The sequence below is a fragment of the Camarhynchus parvulus genome, chromosome 9 (assembly GCF_901933205.1).
Source record: "Camarhynchus parvulus chromosome 9, STF_HiC, whole genome shotgun sequence".
Lineage (NCBI taxonomy): Eukaryota > Metazoa > Chordata > Aves > Passeriformes > Thraupidae > Camarhynchus > Camarhynchus parvulus.
Genome location: NC_044579.1, coordinates 16,999,722 through 17,020,736, shown reverse-complemented (window position 1 = coordinate 17,020,736; position 21,015 = coordinate 16,999,722). Strand labels below are relative to the sequence as shown.

Here is a 21,015-nt window from a genome sequence, read left to right as displayed (position 1 = left end):
AACCAGAAGTGTAATTGTATTAAACATTATTCTGGTCCATCTGGGCATCCTATTAACAATATTCTAACAAGCCCATTGAGAGTCTGCCTAAAAAACACTGAGCAAAACAGTACTTTCTCAAAAAAAGCAAGGAAAAAAAAAGCATCAATATGTCTGACACAAGTGTGCACTCAAGTGTCAGAAGACCACTTAGCTCAAATGTTGTTTGGCATCTTGGCAGTACACTGCAGAACAGGGAGACACCTAACAAACTTCCATTAAAGTTCTCTGAACAGCAGAGTTAGGTCAGGCTGCCAGGGCCCCCGTGTCAGTGCCACTGTTCCAGGAAGTGCAGAATGGAGGCACTTCTTCAAGCTGAGTCAGTTTGAGTCAGTGTCCCATCTCTCTGAGCAGCACTGCATGACATGTAAACAGAATCATAGCTGCCATCCCTGCAGCCATGCTTTTCTATTCTGGATTTTCTACACTGTTATTTTAGGTAGCAGAATAGATGAGTTGCTGGTGCTGCTCTCTTCCATCAACCTGTATTCTTGCAATGAAGGAATCAGGTCAGCCTGCTTGCTTTCTCTCTTACATGCACAGGCACATACACAGAGGAGATTGTGCATTTAAGGATGTTATTTTTAATTCATGTGCAGCTCACCCTGTATGGAGAAGGAAGAGGGCTGTTATACAACTATCTAAGCAGCAGGGTCAGTCTCAAAGACAGCAGCTCTTTGAATCAAAGATGTATAAGGCATGTGTCTTCACATGAATGTGTAAATACAAGGTACCTATAAAAAAGGCAATAGATAAAGCTAGAAACCAAAAGATAAAGTGTAAGAAGTTGCCTTTTCCAGGCTCTGTTAGCCAAGGTGAATACAGTGGGTGTCTGGCACGTGCATCAGTTCAGTGAATTCCTACATACCCTGTTACCATCAGCAGATTAAATCATTATAAACAGCCCATGAAGCTCAGGACACATGCTATATTATAAACTCCCTTAAAATGCTGTGAACCCACAAACTACATTAAGCTGCTCAGGGCAGCTCACACAAAGACAGCAATCCCATTTTACAGCCAGTGAATGCAGACAATGCCTTTTCACTATCATTCCATCATGCTGCAGCATGACATATATATCATACATATGCTGCACATATAATGATATAAATCCTTGGTCTCTACTGCTGAGAAGAACCAAAATTCTCCTCAGATTGTAGAGGAACATTTAAGTTCCACAACAACCTCTGCTGTACATTGTAGTTCTTTCTTCCTTACCTTCAGCTGCCTTGATGGTGTAGCCATTCTCTTCATTTGGTGGTACTTCCAGGACCTGCATGACTCTGTCCAGCAAACCATGGATGATCTCAAAGCCTGGGCTTTTGTTGTAATAAATAGCACATAAATGTCTGTAGTTTCTTGCCCCTACATCTGCAGAAGAAGAAAGCAATTATGTTACCTGGGAAACTTTATCACACTTCTAACTAACCTTGCCTTTTGTATCACTTTTCTTCTGCTGTCCTGTGAGGCACTTGTGGCTGAAAGGAGAAATAAGTATGTAAAATGGGTTCTCTGACAAACTGCAATGTAGCCTGAGGAAATAATGGAATTTCTTTAACCCACTGGACTCTCACAGTCAGAAATGTAAAGAAAGATTTAAAGTACGCTATGCCTTGAGCAGGAAAGAGGGTTGCTATATACAAGGATCTTGTATGCAATGACAGGTAGTGAGTGTAAAGCTAAGTGTTAAAGAAATTTAAAATAGACAAGCCAAAATGTAAATACCCAGCAGGCATGGAGAAGCTTGTGGTGCTGGTGGGACAGCTAAATATTTATAGAACTCAGCTGTAGAACAACTACCAGCACAAAACAACCAACCCACAACCTGAAATGAGTGTAATAATGTTAGCATGGTGATCTGTGAAAAGATTTTAATTCACAGAGGTTCCCAAATCCCAACTTTCTGGGATCATCTTGGGCATCCCTGCAACCAAGTGATTATGAAAAATGTGCACAAACCCAAGACAGTGACATAAGTATGTCCCACTTGGGACAATTCCTTAAGTCAAACCCCTACCTTATGCCTTCTGACATTACTGATTTCAGCAAAATATGCTTCCCTTTTTTCTAAATGTTCAGAATGAGTATGTTTGTAGCATGTTGTTACACTTGTACCTTGAGGCTACCCCACTGCAATGCACTGTCTGGGATTAGTGGGGCTTCTGAGGCTTTACTAATCATGGCTTTCAGCATTTGGATCAAGTCAACAGGAACCAAGCTCAAAGAAACAAGAAAAGGAATGGATTTTTCAGGCAGCATAGAGTTCAGCAGTGAAACTTCTTCACCACAGGATTTGGTGGATGCCAGGAGTTTGCACAGCTCTGAGGAGGCAGATGGAGTCCATAGCTGATAAATCCACTGCTTCTTACTACAAAGAATCACATTTATGCTGGGAAATCCCTGAGCTGTTCCTGGCCATAGAGCAGGGAGCCCTCTGGCAGCATTACCCACTTGTACCTCAGAAGCTCTCCTGCTTCTGCCCTGACAAGCTGGAGGTACAGTCAGGGCATATCTACCACATGAGAAATTAGAGATTAAATGAAATTTACATCTTGTTTATTTGCTCCAACTAAACATTTAGTGACAAAAAAATCTGTCAGGAACTAAACAGGAAAACACTTATCAAGTGACCAGAAACAGACAGGTTAAAACACAGTAAAACACAGGAGCAGAGCCTAAATACAAGATCAAAAGCTCAGCCTTTTTGAGACAGAAGTCGTTCAAAACTTCTAGGGCAGCTACTCAGTACCACAGCTGCAAGTTCTCTCATCAGTCACTGAAAGCTGAACTTACTGAGGCAGTAAGTCTGCAATTTGTCATTCAATGTTTTTTTCCTGTCATTATAAAAATGTGCAGTGTTAAATAATGCTGGAGAATCCAATCCTGAAGTTATAATGGCAACACAGGGAAGTAAAGGCTACAGGGGGAAAATATCAATAAATGCAGTGTCTGTTTTTGGGTCTGAGCACTCTGGCTGCTCTCTCTGTGTGTCACATGTGTCTCTGTTTCCCAGCTCTAAGATACCAACAAGTAGTGCAGTCATAGATAGTCAACAATTTATTTTCGTGTTGTACTGAGCAACAGAATGGAAAAATATGATTTTTCCTTCCCTATGACAGCATATTCTTTGGACTAGAGGTTCAGTAGAATGGTTTCATTATTTTGTGAGTAATTATGGTAGCAGATGTTGTGACAACTATCTGAATTTTAATTTCATTATGATTAAGATACTCAATGGTGCCTTCAGACCAGAGTTCTTAACTAAAGCATCAGAAATAAACATACACAACATTTCTTTATACTTCATGTTTTCAATTTTAGGAATCTTTGGTACAGGAAAGTTTTTTTTTCCCAAATGTTATAACATTTACTCCTTTACAGAGTTCTATCACAACAGAGGAAGTTCATTCACCACAAGTGATAGGAAGCAAAAAAGATACTGAGATTTGTAGGCAAAAGCTGGCAGATGTTAGAAATGCTTCAGTTCTTTATAAGTCACTTAAGAGCTCTCATGTCATGCCATGAAACATTTCTATTTTTCAAGTGAGCTTGCCAAGTATGTCAACCCAAATTATATATAAATATATATGTGTGTGTATATATTTCTGAGACTTCAAAGCACTTCCTGGGGATGCTGCTGAAAAACAATCCAAAGGATGGGCAGCTGCTTAGGAATATGTGAGCCAGAAGAGTGCAGAGGAAGATAAAGCAGTGTTGTATACTGCTCCCTTGAAAATTAGAGCTGCTTCAGAAAAATGACCTGGTGATCTGAAAAGGGACACCTGCTCCTGCAAACTTTTCTTTTAGCCTCCCAAACTATTTTCTGCAGAAAACCAACACTTCCACAGTTGGAAATATGCTTCAAAAGGTGGCAGCAGCTGTATTCACAGATGATGTAAATTGTGCCAAATGTGTGCTACCATAAGCTTGCCAGATTCTTCAAGATCATTGGTCGGAGATGATTTTCTAATGGATTAATTTCTTTTGTTGTGGTGAGAAAAAAGGTATTCTCTCTTAGGCCTGGTGGTAAAGGTCCTGATTTATATCCTAAACTAGTGTAACCATCCTACTGAAGTGATTACCTAGTGCTACAAATTACCCACACAAATGCTGTGCAACATATTCAAAATCAGCAGATTTCCTTCTGCCCTGAGAAAAACCATTTTTGCTAAAATTTGGTTCCATTTAGTTATATTAAATCTGTCACACATTTTGCCAATTTAATACATCAAAACTTTGTCAGGTAAGTCTAAAGAGAAGTACGTTTAGTTCACCTTGGTAAGCACAAGGTCTGTGTACTTTATGAAAACCCAGAGTGTTTAAAAGAGCTGGTTCATTCACACCTGGATCACTGCAAGATGCCACTTCAAATACAGTTCATGTCAGTACTCTTTTGACCCATACTTTTGAAATTATTAATTGGGAATTCTGCATGCCAAAATTATGAAATAATAAAATTCAATTAAGTCAGTCTGATGACATAAGCCTTGTGCAAAAAATCTCATTCCATATGCGAGAGGACAATCCCACATTTTTCAATGTTTGCCTTTCTCCACCACCCCCCCCCACCTCCAAACTTTTTATTAGGCAAGTTTAATTTTGGAAATCAATTTGGGGAAGACAGTAGTGATTCTAAACACAAGATTAAAACCCATTTCAGATACTGTTCATAGTCTGTAAGGGCTCAGTCCAAGAGAGGGCTGCCCAAGAGCAGACACAGCACAAAGCTGCTGTCTCAGAAGTCTTTGTCTGTTGCAATGATTCCCATTAAAAATAAGTATACCGTAAAATCATTCTTTTTAAAACTGTTAAGCAGCCATCTACATAAATGAAAGCTTTCAAGAGCTGCACTTGACAAACCTAAAATAAAAGTAACAATTTAACTCATAAACTTTATAATGCCAGAGTAAATGTGCTCCTTAGTCCAAGATAAACAGCCCCACTCTTGGTTCCAAAGAATGCTGATGCTATTCTGCCATCTGTCCCACGTTTTTTGCATTCTAGCTAACTGCATGCCCAACAAGGAATGAGCTGCACCACCAAATTGTCTGTATTTAATAAAAATGAGCTTACATGGTTTGCTAAAACTGCTTGTTTTGCTTGGCAAGGCTCTTTTTTCCTTCAAAAAGGAAAAAAGGTAATCTACCAATTAAATTCATCACCAAAGCAATTTACTTGCCTTTTTGTTTAGGTCTTATATAAAACTTTGGTTTGAGATTCCAGATACTTTAAACACCAGCAGTAAAATCTGAAAACAGATAATGAAACACCAGAACCATTGCTACCACTGACTTTAAAGTAATGTCAGCCTTTTTACTGAGGCAAAACTCCATTCAACTCCTCCCAAAAGTTGTAGCTTGGGCACTCCTTTTCTCTCAATATACCGTAGAGAAAGAGACATGAATCAGTAAAATGTAGGCTAATTTTTAACATTTAAAAATCTGATTTTACAGTTCATTTTATTGTGATAATATTTTTCCAGATAAAGGTAATTTGAAATTTTTATCATACACAGTGAAATCAGTGCAAAGAGGCCCCAAAATACAGGAAGGATTTCACTGAGGCTTTTGGAAAGTGAACCAGCTGCTTTGCCTGTTTCACTTACAACATTCAAGGCTACATGGCTAGGGCAGCCATGCTTTCTTAGCATAGCTGGATGAAGTGGAGAGATAAGGATAATATTTTTATCAATGAGAGAGAAAATTTTATACTGTGGAGTTTTTTATTTATGGATACAATTTTTTACACAGACTTTTCCATTCTCTACCCTTATCTGTGCTACCAATCTCATTCTTCATACCAGTTATCAGCTTCTCAGAAGATAATTTGGGAGAACAAAACCAAGCAATCCTGTTTAAAGATGATGAAAAAGGGATTCATGTTGAGACACACTGACCCCGAAATCTTCCTCTGAATAACTGCTCTCTGGGATAGAATCTGCCTATAAATAAAACCTGCTCTTCCCAGGCTTGAGACATTCTGCTTTCCAGCTGGCACAGCCCTGCACATGACTGAGACTGCAGTGCCCTAAGCAGGCTCTAGAACTGTAACAGCAAAATGCCTTTGGTATTTCTGCTTTCCAGGGATTGTGCCACTTGCAAACACTATCAGCAGGTTCTCTCATGAGATACAACCCTGATAAGAATATCAATTACATTCCTGGTAAGAATACGAAGGAGCACTAGATGAAGAGCAACAAAAATTCAGAGCAGATTATTTTTTAGTCTTGTTTAGGCATGCAGTTTTTCAGTATCTGTGACAGATTTTAATGAATATTTAGATGCCTAAAAGCAGTTGCAGTGTATCTTCTTGTACTTTTGAGAGAGCATCTAAAATGAACAATGTTTCCAGCCACTCTAAAATCGAGCCTATAAAACAAGCTCTTAAATCTTGTGCTGTGCACATTAATACAAATGTAGTATGGAAGTACTATTATCATGGAAATGCCTATTTTAAAGGAAATACAGACTTCCTTTACTATTACCATTTAGTATGCAAATGTATCTTCCATTATCAAAGATTCTGAGGAACCTTCTCTTCTTACCTGTATTAGGATCTTTTACTACAATGTCAGAAATCTCAAAGAGTTTGAGAGGCAAGGGCATCTTTCTGTTGGCAGCAATAGTTTTCAGCAGCCCAGGAAGGAGGGTTGTACGTGCCACCTGCAGGACAAACAGAGATGCTGCAAGTCAAATGCCTTCCAAAATATCTAGTTTTTTTTTTTTTTTTGTTTTGCCATTCATAACAAGAATTTAAAAGTAGTCAAGTGCAAATACTGCACTTATCTCTTATGTTAAAGCAACTTTGATTTAGAATTTTGAAACATGGAAATGTACATTCTCTCCATATTTTATATCTTGCATTTTCTCTAAGAGTTTATACATCAGTTTAAGAACTGGTACCATTTCACAGGTGGCTGAGTTGCAGTGCAGCATAGAAAAAATACAGAAAGTGAAAAAAATCCCCATACATTTATTCTCACTTATACAAAAGGCAAATTCTAAGTTTGCTCTAGCTAAGAGCAAATGATCTAGAAAGAAGTATTAAAATACTTCAAGAGCATCACAAAATTTAAAAAACCAAACCAAGAGTAATAAAAATGATCTATATTAAAAAAAAACCCAAATGTTTCCTACCCAAAGCTCAGGAAGTTCAGAGATTGCCAAGTCTAATAGTTCCTTCTATGCTGAATAGGTTTTCTAGATAAGGGAGTTGATCAACCATCTGGGATTTTCTGAACAAGACTGCTCAGTTTTGCCACATAGAGCATGGTACTTTGCTTTCTTGAAAAGCTGATAGTATTTCACAGCAGAAGAGAGATTTCTCAGTGCAGTAACAGAAGATGACGCGTTCAGCACATAAATATACACAACCTCTTTAATGTAGGAAATGCAGCTTATAGATTATAAATTTTATTTCCTGTAGGTTCCTTTCTCTCCTTTTTAAATATAGAACCCATGACAATATTGCTCTCAGAGTGTAAATGATGTCACCTGAAATTCTGCTGTTTTGGGGTTAGCTATGCGCACGGCATTTGTTGCAGAGATGTCCGTGCGAAGTTTATCTGCAATATCTTCTTGAGAACACTGAAAACAAGACAAAAACATATCAAGGTCAAGTGGTTAAAATACACAGTAAGCCAATGATGAAATTTGATCTCAAGAATGAACAATAGAATTGTAGCACTGGCCCATAATACAGCCTCTCACGTAACACTCATAATACAAATTAAGCCTCAGTCTTAAACCAGTTTGCCTACTTAGTCTTATTTATAAATGTTAATTACTAAATAAAATTAAGCTGGGTTAAAAAAAAAAGCAAGTGCTTATTTAGGCTTCTGTCATGGATTGTTAGAATTTATTTTAAAAACAGGCTCAGATTCTGCATCCTGACTTGCAGTGGGTGAAGTATTTTATTCTGAAAATAGCACTTGTACAGGGACTGGTATCTGTTCTTTCACACAAAGTAAAACAATCCCTTGAGGGGATTTTACTTTACTTAAACACAGTACAGTACTGTCTATGAAAAACACCTCATATGGCCAAGCCTTCAGTTTTCAGAACTGTATACAAGATTCTTGTAGTTTGTTCAATTTTTGGGGTTGAAGTGTTTTCAAAGCCTCTGTTCTAAAGGTGTATTTTTAAGCTGGTCAGTAAAACAATATCCATTCACTTTATCAGGCTCAGCCAATGTCTGTGCACATATTGCAATAGATGCTACTTCCAAGATCCTCACTTCAGATTTCCAGAATTTATAGCTTTATTAAAGTAATAAAGAAACCAGTAGCAGACTAGGCATGTAATTGAGGATTTACTTGTGTACTGCAGTCTCCCAGAAGTGTTCCCTTTGCACTGGCAGCACTCACAAAGTGTGTTGATAGACCAACTGTGAGAAAAATGAGCAGATGATACCGTCTGAAAAAGTGGATTATTGAATAATCATTTTAAAAAATCCCAAATAACACAAGGAATGCTGAATTTAGGAGGAGAGAACTGTGTTAAACAGTTTTCATATGTCTATCTAAACTTCAGCATGTTACTGTGATTTAACTACATGGATTCTGGCTAAACTGGAGCTCCTCACAGAAGGCAACATTATTGTGTACAAGTGTAACCTGGGGCTCTACCCAAGAAAACAGACTGAGTGCAAAAATACATAAGCAGTGTTTGTCATATAAGACTGGGGTACAGAATGTTGTAGCATAAATTATATCAAAGTTATCAAAATCATAAGCCTCACACTGGTGTTTTAATAAAGTGCTGGGGACATAGCAGACTGTGAGTTTCATCCTGCCACAGCAGAAATACAAAAATAGGAAATGTGATAGCATGACACATTGCATGACCTTCAAAAATTCTGCTGTTGCAGTTCATAAAGGTTCTCAGTTCTAGCAATGTAATATATTAAATGTTCCTATTTATAGGAATAGACATATAGACATATTACCTTTTCAGTGCTGAATAAAATGAACTATATGTTCAAAGAATCAAGCAAGAATGCAGCACTCAAAAATGAATAATGAATTAGGAAATATTAATTTTGGATATTAATGAATAAAGAAAAACTTTAAAAGCTTGACTATATGTACTGTTGCCTCAACATGGTAGTAACCACAGGCCTGAATACCTCTGTCAGATATTAGCACTGCAGCACAATACTACTTCTTGTCCTGGTTACTTAAATGAGTTATTAACCAAATATTAAAACTGGAATATATTTTTCAGAATGAGACCAAATTTTGCTTTTCAAGCTCTGTGAAATCTGAAGGTGTTAAAATTTTGTTCAGTCCATTCAAATTAGCAAATCTGCTTGCAATACCTGAACCTTACAACTACCAGAAGTCTTTTAGGAGCCTGAAATGCTGCATCTTAAAATACTGGAGTAAATTAGTAAAAAATAATCTGTGAGCAGATCACTCTCTCCTATCTTCAGAGGTTGTGTACTTTCTGTACTTTCAAGGATTTATACCTCTGGCCATCTAGTAAGTTTTAGCTTCAGGAAGAAGTTGAGAAGTTCCACAGAGATTTTAACAGAATATGTTATGGTAGCACCCCATATGCTAAAATGCACACAAACTGAACATTTAGGCAAAGGCTTTGATCTTGCAACAGAAAGGATTTTTTTAAAATGTACAGTATATTTTCAATAGCTGTGTATGCCATCTCCATATAGGAGTAGTTACCACATACATTTGGAGGGCATAGGAACATACTTAATTTCCTTGTTTTTAATAGCAGATCAGGTTCTCTGATCCAGTTCACAGCTAAGGGGTATGAGCAAGTGGCCATGACAAAGATGTTGTTTCCTGCTGTAGATTCTGTTTTAGCACAATGATCCTGTTGTAATTTCCACAGTACAAATTATGGCATCAGTTAGTACCAGAGTGGCACTTGCTCCTGCAGCATCCTAATTCTTGGTCAAAGACTACTGGCATGGCTGTAACAAAAAATACCTAACGAAGTGATAACAATGCTATATTTTTTATCTACATTTGTTATCTATGTACCATATATCTACTTGTTATCACTATGCTAAACCCTTCCTGTGGTGAAACTTACAGAGGATGTCCCCCTAGTGTCTGTGCATTGTAACTTTTTAATAGGTATTCTTAAAATAAGCTGTTTGCAGACTGAATTAATCTAATGCAAGGAATCGTGGACAAGTGACAATACTAAAGAAAAATATACGAACAGGTAAATCTCAATACACTGTAGGAATACCCACCAGAAAGTACTATATTTTCATATTGTTTTTCCAGATTATTGAATTATGATGAATTTCACATCTGGTGACCAAAGTCTTGAGAGAGATTTGCTGTCTTACAATTTCATCCTATCAAGTTAAACTAAAACCAGTCCTTCAGCAGCTATTTCCCTCTCTATACTTAGAACTGCATACCACATTAACAGTGACTCATTTAATTTCTCTGACCTACAAACTCACCAAATATTATACTGTGATTCCAAAGCCCTAGTAAACAGTCAGCTGCCAAAACAGTACTGGATGATACTGATACATTTATACAATAACATATCCTCAGACCACCCTCTGCAGTTCTGATTGCATCACTGTTCAAACATGCAATTAAGAAAAATATGAAATCAACGTAATATACCAGGGCAAAAGTGAGTGCTTCAGTGAATCCAGCAGCTGCCAAGTCCAGCCTCAGAAGTTCTGCAAGCTTATTGAGGGGGAGCTAAAATGAAACAAAACAGTTTTCAGCTTCCATCTAAAAGCATTTTGCTATTCTTTCCCGAGGTGATTCTGCCTGTTACATGATGGTGAATTCACTAGGGAGGGACTATGCTTGTGTGCTTAAAATTTTTGAAAGCATTAGCCAGCTGCCTTTAGGCTTGCCTGAGGAAATGAATCTCCCAATTAGAGATTTAATACGGGTTCCCTACTTAAACCCTGTCTTTTTTCAAGTACCAGCAACCACTGGTCTTAGACTTATTCAAATCAGCGGGGCATCTGTTTTGTATCCCATCCATGGTAAATACTTCTCAAGGCAAAGCATGTCAAAATATTTAATTCCTAGGTTCTGTTTTCCCCAAAGCCCTTCTGGCATGCAGCAGTCATTTACTGACAACAGAGCATTCATTTGAAGGGGCAATCTTACTTGATTAGCTATGGTGTACGTTTTCGGGATCAGCATCTGAATGTTGTTATAACCATAAGCTATTGCTGCATCTTCTACGATATCACAGGCATGGATAATGTCTGCTCTGGTAGGAGGGATTTCAACCTCTAGATGGTTCCCATTCCCTGTGACGTGGGACTTCAAACACATCCTAGTCAGCAGCTTTGCCAGGCTTGATGGAGTTTCACTGAAACAAAACAAGAGAGTGGTAATTTATGGATTTTGCAATGTATTGACTGCTTTTGTAAAGTAATCAATGTTTTTCCTGCATTGCCTCATATCCTGAACAATCTGTAAGTGCTTTAAGGACTGTACACAGACTTAGCATTCAAACAGAACCAGCTCAGATTTTCACTCATGAGATGGTCATCTTCCTTTACTTCATAACAGTCGTGGGAAGCCATAAAGAATCATTCACTTTCTCTGAAATCAGGGAACTCTGTTACAGAGTCAATCTAATTACCCAAGATAACCCCAGAATTTTTGATAAATTAAAAAAAATCACAAAGTCTAAACATTTCTAAAATAAACCAATAATCAATGTCTTCTAGTACCTTTGTCATGGTTAATAAAAACTATGTTTTAATTTGCAGTAACACACCTGATTCCTACTTTCTTGTTAATGTATTCAGGTTTCACCTTCTCTGTTCGATAAGCCAGCTCCTAAAAAGAAAGACAAGATTTTAATATACTTATTACATATACAGATTTTAATATACATATACAGCGCCTGCCATTTCTGAGAGGATTCAATCTCAGTAATGTAGCTTCTAATTACCATACTAGAATGACACCCACAGAAGACAAATGAGGAATATTAGGCTATATTTAGCATTCTAAAGTGAACAGGATTATTGAAAATATACTCTAGTATGTGATGCAAAAGCTGCTCTTGGTTAAGCTGGAAGGGTGAATGCAGCATGAAATCCCCGTTATTGAAACTTCCGATAATTTCTGATATATGCAAGTAACAGAGTCACTGCAAGTTTCTGATGAGTTCATCCTAAGTCCAGCCCTAAAGCTTTGGTCATGCATGAGATCTCATGGTCTTTTACAGATCAAATGACCTTTAAGAGGAAAAGGAAGGAAAACTTTCTATTTCTTTATTGGCACACAAATACCTACCAGTATTTTACTTAGGAAGTGTGCAATATATTTAAGGAAGATATTTTATACGTATTTATGTCTTTCATGTTTTTCTAATCCTCTTGATATACAAATCCTTAAAAAACATAGCATCTGAAACTTTTAGGTTTTTTCCTCTATTTTATCTAGGGAAGCTCTTTGGTTACTGCAGAGATTTCTATTTTGTTGGATATCTTTTCAGGATTCTACATCTTTCCTCTGGTGATTAAAACTGACATTGTGAAAAGAAGAAGCTAAAATGACACTAGAAAACCTCTTGGCAAAAATAAGTTTCTTTGCTCTAAACAGTTTGTACTCCCTTGGTGTATCTATTTTATGAACACAACCAGAGTTCATAACTCAGAGTTCACAGTTCATAACCAGAGTTCAACTCTGTCTTCAGTTACTTTCAGGAAACAGGAGGAATTGCTTTCTTTATACTTATTAAGAGAATAAAAATGTAAGACTCCATTACTGTGAACAGATCTGTCTGGGGCTCTGAACTGAACTTGAAGTCAACATTCTGCCTTTTAGACTTCTACATAGCTGGTGTCTGTAAAGTGAGAGACTGAAAAATGCAGTGTTACAAGGTTATTTCAACTGAAGGGCATTAAAGTTTGCAGATCTGATAAGCACATTATGCTGAGGCTGATTTCAGTTGTCCATAGGCTTAAGGCTGAAGGACTTCTTCCTGCATTCATTCTTCCTGATTTGGAACATGTAGGTTTTAAAAGCTTTAGACACAGATGATGACCTTTGATTGCAATCTTTACTTGTTCCTGAAAAAGTTCCTATCACAGACATGCTACACCGTAATAGTGGTCTTTTTTTAACCTCATCATAATTCAATGGAGCTTCAGAATGACTTTCCTTGACAAGGAGAAGCTGGAGCTGGAGTTATTTTTTGTGGGGCTAGAGGAGGTTCTGACTCATTAATATAGAGAAAGTGCCAAGCTGTGTTTTTACACTACACCTCAGAACCAGCAGATGCTGCCACAGCAGGAAAAGAAAACAATGTCACTCTTACCAGACTTTGTGTAAATCAAGCCCCCTCCCTAAGGACACAGAGATATCCTCATGCTGTGCTTACCGGATAGATGTGGGTCTTCCCATTGGGATAAACCACTTCTACTGCTTCAACACTGACAGAGACAGAAAAATGTAAGTAAAACTGGTTTTAACACATGGCTCAAATGTGGAGATTTATACATATGTGGCCCTGGAGATTTATACTCACGTGAATGGCTTCTCACAATATTCACTGAACATCGTGACTATAATATCAAGAACAATTTTTGCCTACAAAACAAACATAAGAATCACACTGAAATCTGTCATCTACTTGTGTTGAAGTAGACAAAATATCTTAACAAGAAACAGGGAAAATATCTCATCTTGCACCTTCTTCATTCTATTATTATTTCCTAGCAGTCTAGAATATTAAACTGAATTTTAAAAAAAAAATTTCCTCCTGAAGCAGACATTTGTGCAAAAGCTTGAAAATCTTTGGTTTTTCAAGTTTCTAAAGTCTTTTTGTATCTTTTTAAAACTCTATTTAGAAACACAGGGTTTTCATTACCATTTGGAACTGGGTCTTCCTATCCTAATTAGTAATTTTACTGAAGTTCAAATGAGAATGGAGAGGCTGAAGGACTGCATTGTTTAGCAATACATTATCAAATAACCTCGTTTGCAATTTTTTTTGTTTACAGTTAATATTTTAAGAGATTAGTATAATGAAATGTAATAATGAGATTCTGATGAACTTCTCAATCCACAAAGGGTTTTTTTGATGCCTGACAGTGTAATTTCCTTCATGTAAAAGAACAACATTATATTTATTTTAATATCAAGACAAGCAGTAGCAAGAAATGGTTATTTATTAGTTTGCTTAGAAGCCACTCCCCAACATGCAAATTTATTTGTGTTGTTAACACACCATTTTGTAGTAGAGTAAGTTAAAAGCAGTTTTGCTCTTAAGCATCAAGTTACACACTTTAGGAAACTATCAATGAATGCACAACCTATATTCAAGAACAGGCAATTATAGCTCCATGGCTTTCATGCTTCAGCTTTGAGTTACAGAATTTGCATATGGAAAGACTTGAATTTAGCAATTATTTGCATGGCATCCCTGCTTGATAAAGATAACTAAGTAGAAAAATCCTTGTCTTTCTTCCCTCAGCCCAAATTTTCAGTAGGAGACAAAATGAATCTTCACAAATAGTATTCTGCCAAAACAGGAAGTCTTAGTAAATTTTACTCTTTTCTAAGTCTTTCAGATTTAGAAAAAGTGCTCAAAAAGAACAAACAGTCTCTAATTTACTTGAATTATTTTCTCATACAAGCTGAACACTTAGTGTCAACATAAAGATACAGTAAAATCAAAATTCAGTGAAAACACAATGCTGTCTGTAGAGCAAGCCTGAAACTGTTTCCAGGGAATTCCACAGTCCTACAACTTTTGCATTGGAAGGTTGGCTCCATACAGTAAATGCCTTTGGTTGTAGGTCTTTGTATTGGAGCTCTATTATCCAAAGGGAAAACAATTATATTAAAGCATATCAAAAGCAGAAAAGATTAATTTACCTTGGTAATATCTGTGCCTGTACATTCAATAAACACATTTCTGGTATTTAGCGTTATTTTTGTATGATCTCCTAAAACATGTGAAAACAAAAACATGTTAAGAAATATTAGTTTTATTACAATAGCACTGACACTAATTTTGTGTCAGAAAGATCACTGTCATTTTCCACAGCTTAAAAAAGCCACTATCTACTGCACCAACATTCACAGTTGTTGGCAGAATTGCAGCTCGTTTTATATTTGAATTTATGAATCAAAGAAAAGGAAAAAGGCAGATCAGACACACTGACTGGGTTATGCTTTACACTGCAAGACATAGGGATCTTCAGTATCCTGGCAGCCAGCTGGAAAAGTCAGCTAACAGAACTGTGGCCATCTGCTGTTAGCAAAGGGCTCTGCACTGCCACAGCATCCCATCTTCCCTGGGCTTAGTCCCACATTCCCATCACATGTGTGATGTATGTCATTTCCTTGGGCAGGAACAAATGAAATGGGTTTTTAAAACTGATTTAGACTAATGACTATCAATAGTCATTCTGTGGTCTCCTGACACTGTCTGCTGACACCCTAAAGGTTGCTCTACTGTAGTGATTTAGGTCCTAGTATGGGTCCCTTCTAGGCATGAATTTGCTTTGTCTGTACTGGGAGTAATGATGTGTGCACGGAAGCACATCCCTGTTGCACTCAAAAATTTTCTTGTCTGGAAGAAGCACCAGAAGTGTCTCTTTTGCAAACTGGATGTGAAAGCTCCCAGCAGATGGTTCCCTACAAAAGTGGGGTCTGTTAGTAAGGCACAAGCAGTCTGGAGCAGCTGTACAGAGACCTCATTCTGCCTGTTAGGTACAGATGGGCAGCGCACACCTGGAGTGAATCCATGGCTGGGAACCATGCAGGAATGGGCACACATAGTCCTAGAACCATGTAGGATCATGTCAAGTCCAGCCTCTTTGTCCTTCTTGCCTTTCCTTGCACCATTCATTAGCGCAGCTGCACCCCTCCAGAGCCCATTAGGCTATACATGGGAATTCCTGCTTCCTCTGCTTGACCCTGACTTAGCTTCTCTGGTTTAGTTTCCTATCTGAGAAATGAGGTCACAGCCAGACTGGGAGTTAGGTGCAGCAGAGATCTTAGGACTGAGGGACCTTGTCCTCCCTTACAGCTGTGCTGTGTCTCTTTGCACATAGAATGTAGTCAGCATCCCTGGACTCACTTCAAAGCAAACACAAGCCTTCACTTCAGTGCTTGTAGATAACCCAAACAACCAATACGGATGTTTACATTGCATTATCTGTTTAAAAAGCACCTCTGACCTGGAAGCCTCTCTTAGATACTGTTCTCTGAAGCAGAGACAGGTGTTAAATTTAGCTCAACCTTTTTAAATGGTAAAATATAAAAAATATGCAGTGCTCATGCATGGAACAACCCCAGCTGGAATGAGCCTAACCAAGAAGGATCTGGCACAGTGGTTGACAGCATCTTCAATTCAGAACAGTTACTGTTACAGTCCCTGCCAGAGAGTTTGAGCTGCCTTTTAAGAAGATTTGGGTTAGCTGGATAAAGACCTATTAAGAAGCATACATCCAAAGAGATTATCACTGCAGATTTATTGGTCAGTGCAGGGCAATTTACTGATTCCTCACCTATATTTCAGTATACAGACATACTGAATTATCTGTCTTTAAGGAGTAATTCTTGACATGCCATTAAATGGCTTCAGTAAACCTGGTTCTCAAAAATCACCCATGATTTCTTTTGTATTCAGAGGAAACCCATATTTAGAAACAATGCAAAAAAAAGTCTAGACCAATTTTTTCTTTTCAATCAATTAAAGTCTTCTGAAATCACTTAGTGTGATAGCAATAGGATTCATAAAAGACTAGTTCCCATTGCTGTTAAGTTCCCTGTTGTGACCTCATGGAGTACATGAGGAGTACAAAGTTGCAGTTACCAGCTTACAAAATAACTTCTTGCTGGCTTCTTTTAGCTAAACAAAATGCTTTCATAACAACAGTTCCTGTCACAAGGAACTTTATTGAGTTGGGGAAGAGTATGAGAAGCTCAATGCAGAGGTTTGCAGTAGGATTTTAACACCCTTCTGATGAAGATGAGAAAAAATGAACACTAGAAGCTTAGGGAGAGCAAAAAAAACTGACTATCTTTAAACTGAAAGAAGGAAAGAAGACTTAAGAAATTGTAAGTGAAACAACTTTAAGAAAACATAATAATCCCTATGACACATCAGCATTTCTGTCAGGCACTAATTCACATACAAAACAGCAGTAAAAGTACACAGCAGTCAAAAACTAATCTTACCATTGATGATTGGTGGCATGGACAGAACAACCCCATTGCTGTCATAAATGACAGGGTAACGTGGCTTGTTTTCAATCAGGTGCAGGTAGTGCCGAAGGTGGCTGTCAGTCTGGAGAAACAAAGCACAAACTGAATTCCACTTCTGCTCACAGGTGAACTTCCACAGAGCCACAATCCTTTGGGGAGTGATTGGAAGGTGGGAAGGATTGGGTTAGAGTTAAGTACTTTACTAGCAAAGAGTGTCTGCTCCCAGCAGCAGGAAAAATCTGAAATTAAAGAACTGGATTTTGGCTTTCTTCAGAAGTGCTGAAGATTATTTAAGAATTCTCTCAAACATGTGTAGGCCATTCTGTCCAAATGATACCCTTGTTCCCCACAGTACACAAACATTGCCAAATATCCTCAGTCTATAGGAACTCTTCTTAAAAGCGATAAAAATTAGCACTGGAATACTTTTAGTTATAAATTGCTGGATACTGACACATACCTAAATTTGATTCAAAATTTACATTTGTTCTAATGACATAAGTATGTGCTGTACCGAAAATCTAATTTCCTTTTAGTCTCTCTTGTTTCTGAGCTCTCTTACTCTCTAGTCAGAGACACTTGAGGATTTGTCTGCAGGGTCAGTATGTGTTTTCCAATATGACAAGCAAAATATGGAATGTTCGATGGCTCTTAAGCTACAGAAGACAACTGTGTTTTATTTGTAAGAACAACTTCTAATAACAAGGATATGAGAGATAATTTAGCCTTGGAAATTTATCCTCCTCATTTAGTGCAACAAGTCTGAAAAATTCCACTTACCCTATACAGATCCATAATTTGTGAGGCTGTGTACTCCTGGGATTGATTCAAGGGCTTAAATTTAATTTCAGAAGGTGCTTTGGCTGTATAAGTAAATGGACCAGTGATGGTGTCCAAGTCATGGGTACCTATTGCTACTAATGCCCTTTTCCTAGAAATAAAGAAGGCAAAATAATGTTTTTACTAGTAATACTTGGGAGTTTCTTAGAATATGATGCTTTATGAAAAAAGAGCTTACTGAAAAAGCAGAAGGATAATTTTGAGAAGCCTAGAAATTATTTGATGAATAACATTTTAATAAATATTATTATGAATAGCAACACAACTGTCAAGACAAATCCAGTGGGAATGTTGCTAAACACTTCTGTCTCAACTGCTGAATGAACTGTAACAGCTATTTATGTTGAACAGTATTGGCAGCAGACAAGAACAGGCAAGGCAATGAGAAGGATCAAGAGAGTTCCTATACAAGATTTTCCTTGGCATATCCATAACACTTCTCAGCAATAGGGATGTGCAGTTTTAACATGTGATAAAATCATACACACAGGCACTATACACTATAAATTTAAGCACTAACCTGCAGATGTTCTGGTGTAGTTTCTCTTGGAGGTCGATGAAGCTGTCGTAGCGGTCCTTGGTGAAAGTTATGTTTCGCAGGATGGCAGCCACAGCGTGAGGCCGGATCTGGGCAGTCTGCAATTTACAACAGCAGCTCCTCAAGAGATTTGATTTCAGCTGCATCTGAAACTTTGATTTGATCTGCTACTAGGTTCACCCAAAATAATTTGTCTATTGTTCCTCCCACTCCTCATTCCTAAGAACAGATCAAAACTAGTAGGGATATTTAAATGTCTTTAGCTTTTGTTCTGCAAATGAGATTTCCAGTCTCACTGCTCTTACAAAATCATACTGATATGGATCTTGCTGCTTCAGCAACTCTCAGTTCATTTATAAAGGTGCAATAAACAATTTTACCTGTTCAGTGATAATCAGCCTCTGACCTTCACCCTCAGCTGGTATTATCTTTTCATACCTAGGGAGATTCATCCTAAAACAAAAACAGAAGTAAGTCTGTAGCTGAAATACAGCAAACTCTAGAAATGTAGCAGGAATTATATGTTAATATAATTAAATAATTATAATTAACATATACATATTTATATAACATATTATATATATGTGTATATATAAGATATACAACATATATAACATTATATATAACATATATAATTAAATGTTAATATAATGAAAGAAAATTTTCGTGGTAACGTTTCTTGCATAATGTAATTAGCTAACTGTGCAAAACTTGGTTTTTATGGGATGGTCAACAAATTACTGAACTAGAAAGGAAGAACTCAGCAAGATAGTCGTTGCAGAAGAGGGAAATAAATTATTTGTTTTGGTATTTATTACAAAGGATCACAAGGAAGTTTCTCTGCAGGAGTCCTTTACAGAGAGTAAGTCTCAAATGGAACAGTAACTGAAGACTTTTTAGAACAGATACAAAACCCAGAAATATTCTAGTCTAGTCTTTTTAAGTTATGCAATAGATCCTCTCCAGAGGAACACCTGATGAATCTCATCTACACATATAATCATACTCCAAATGCAAGCAAGTAGGAATTTCTGTTTACTGATCAGAAATGGACCCAAATTTCAACAAACACCACAGAGATCTCACAACTCTGCCTTACCTTTCCTTAAAGACCTGCAGTCCTCGGACCAACCCTTCCAGGCAAAGCAGATCATAGCGGTTGGCAGGAACATCAATTTTATAGAGAACGACATCAGACGCACCCTTGGCCTTTTCTTCACCTTTTTCTTTACTTATAATGTCCTTCTCAGATGTCTGAAATCAAGCAAAAATGTGGTTTTAACCTGGTATATCTTAATATTGATAGCAGTATGGTAGTGATATGATAGGAGAAACTGTATTAATTAGAAGTTTAACGCTGTAATTTGCATTTATACAGCAAATGGACAAACCAAATACAAGAGATGACATAAAACCTCAAATTCAGAAACTGTAAAGTAGTGTACCAAAAGAAAAATTCAGTATTAAAATTTTAATTTCAAGAAAAAATATTATAGAAGCAAGAACCTCCAGGCTGTCAGATCCCAGTAGAGATCTGAGACCACATTTTTGGCAATAGATTGGCAAATGACTTGTCATAATCAAATTTATTCTGAAATAAAGCATAACGTATGACATTCAGATGTCTTTTGATAAATGTAATTAAAAAGCCAACAAATTAAAATTAAATGGCAAAACCAAAACAGGTCTACTTGAACAAGATTTGCATGGAGAGAGTTATCAGGAATAGCAGATCTCTACAAGTACAGAATCTAAATCAAAATGTTAAATATAAATTAGTTACAACTAACAATGTCCAGGACAAATACATTTTTGTGGATATTGCACAGATGACTGCATATCAAACAAAGCCAAGCCAAATATGACCAATACATGCTCTGTGGCCATATTTATGCTGCTAAATAAAATGGTGCCCGAGATCAAGCAGCATGGAGTGCTGACCTCCAGAAAGTATTGCAATATGCCATCTTGGAGGCTCTTGCTTCCAAAGCAGTAACTTTTATAAGTCTGAGAGGATTCTTCCAGATCCAAAACATCTGTGTTAATACAGTCCATTAGAACATTGTAACAGGGGATACGCTGAAAACAATGCCATACAAACTCTTACCAAAAATCAATGCTGTCAATATGCTATATGTACTCAAAAAGCAACAAATAAAAACATTACTTACAATTTCATCAAGCTCCAAACCAAACTCAAAGCAAAGCTCATCAAATTCTTCATCCGCTGTGAAGGAAGAGGGTGAATTTTGGTTAATAAGCAGACCTCAAACCTAATTTTTGTGTATGTGTTTACAATGCTTTCAAACAAGATAACAAATGCTATTTTGGAAAAAAAAAAGATAAAAGTGATTTGAAGATTTTTCCTTATATATGCATCTCAGTAGCAGCTTTAGTATAT

General features: G+C 37.2%; 1 protein-coding gene across 1 annotated transcript in view; it reads right to left on the bottom strand.

The window, feature by feature from the left end:
- The window catches only part of FARSB (phenylalanyl-tRNA synthetase subunit beta), a 35,503-nt gene that overhangs the window by 13,581 nt on the left and 907 nt on the right, over nt 1-21,015 (bottom strand). Inside the window, exons 2-16 of the mRNA XM_030954467.1 lie at nt 20,786-20,841; nt 19,714-19,868; nt 18,995-19,067; nt 18,597-18,712; nt 18,017-18,167; nt 17,210-17,318; nt 14,897-14,967; nt 13,545-13,606; nt 13,398-13,449; nt 11,784-11,845; nt 11,162-11,369; nt 10,658-10,738; nt 7,536-7,628; nt 6,587-6,704; nt 1,261-1,413 (exon numbers count right to left, since the gene is read on the bottom strand). Of these exons, the coding sequence (XP_030810327.1) occupies nt 1,261-1,413; nt 6,587-6,704; nt 7,536-7,628; nt 10,658-10,738; nt 11,162-11,369; nt 11,784-11,845; nt 13,398-13,449; nt 13,545-13,606; nt 14,897-14,967; nt 17,210-17,318; nt 18,017-18,167; nt 18,597-18,712; nt 18,995-19,067; nt 19,714-19,868; nt 20,786-20,841 (1,560 nt within the window). The remainder of the gene's footprint in view (nt 1-1,260; nt 1,414-6,586; nt 6,705-7,535; nt 7,629-10,657; nt 10,739-11,161; nt 11,370-11,783; nt 11,846-13,397; nt 13,450-13,544; nt 13,607-14,896; nt 14,968-17,209; nt 17,319-18,016; nt 18,168-18,596; nt 18,713-18,994; nt 19,068-19,713; nt 19,869-20,785; nt 20,842-21,015) is intronic.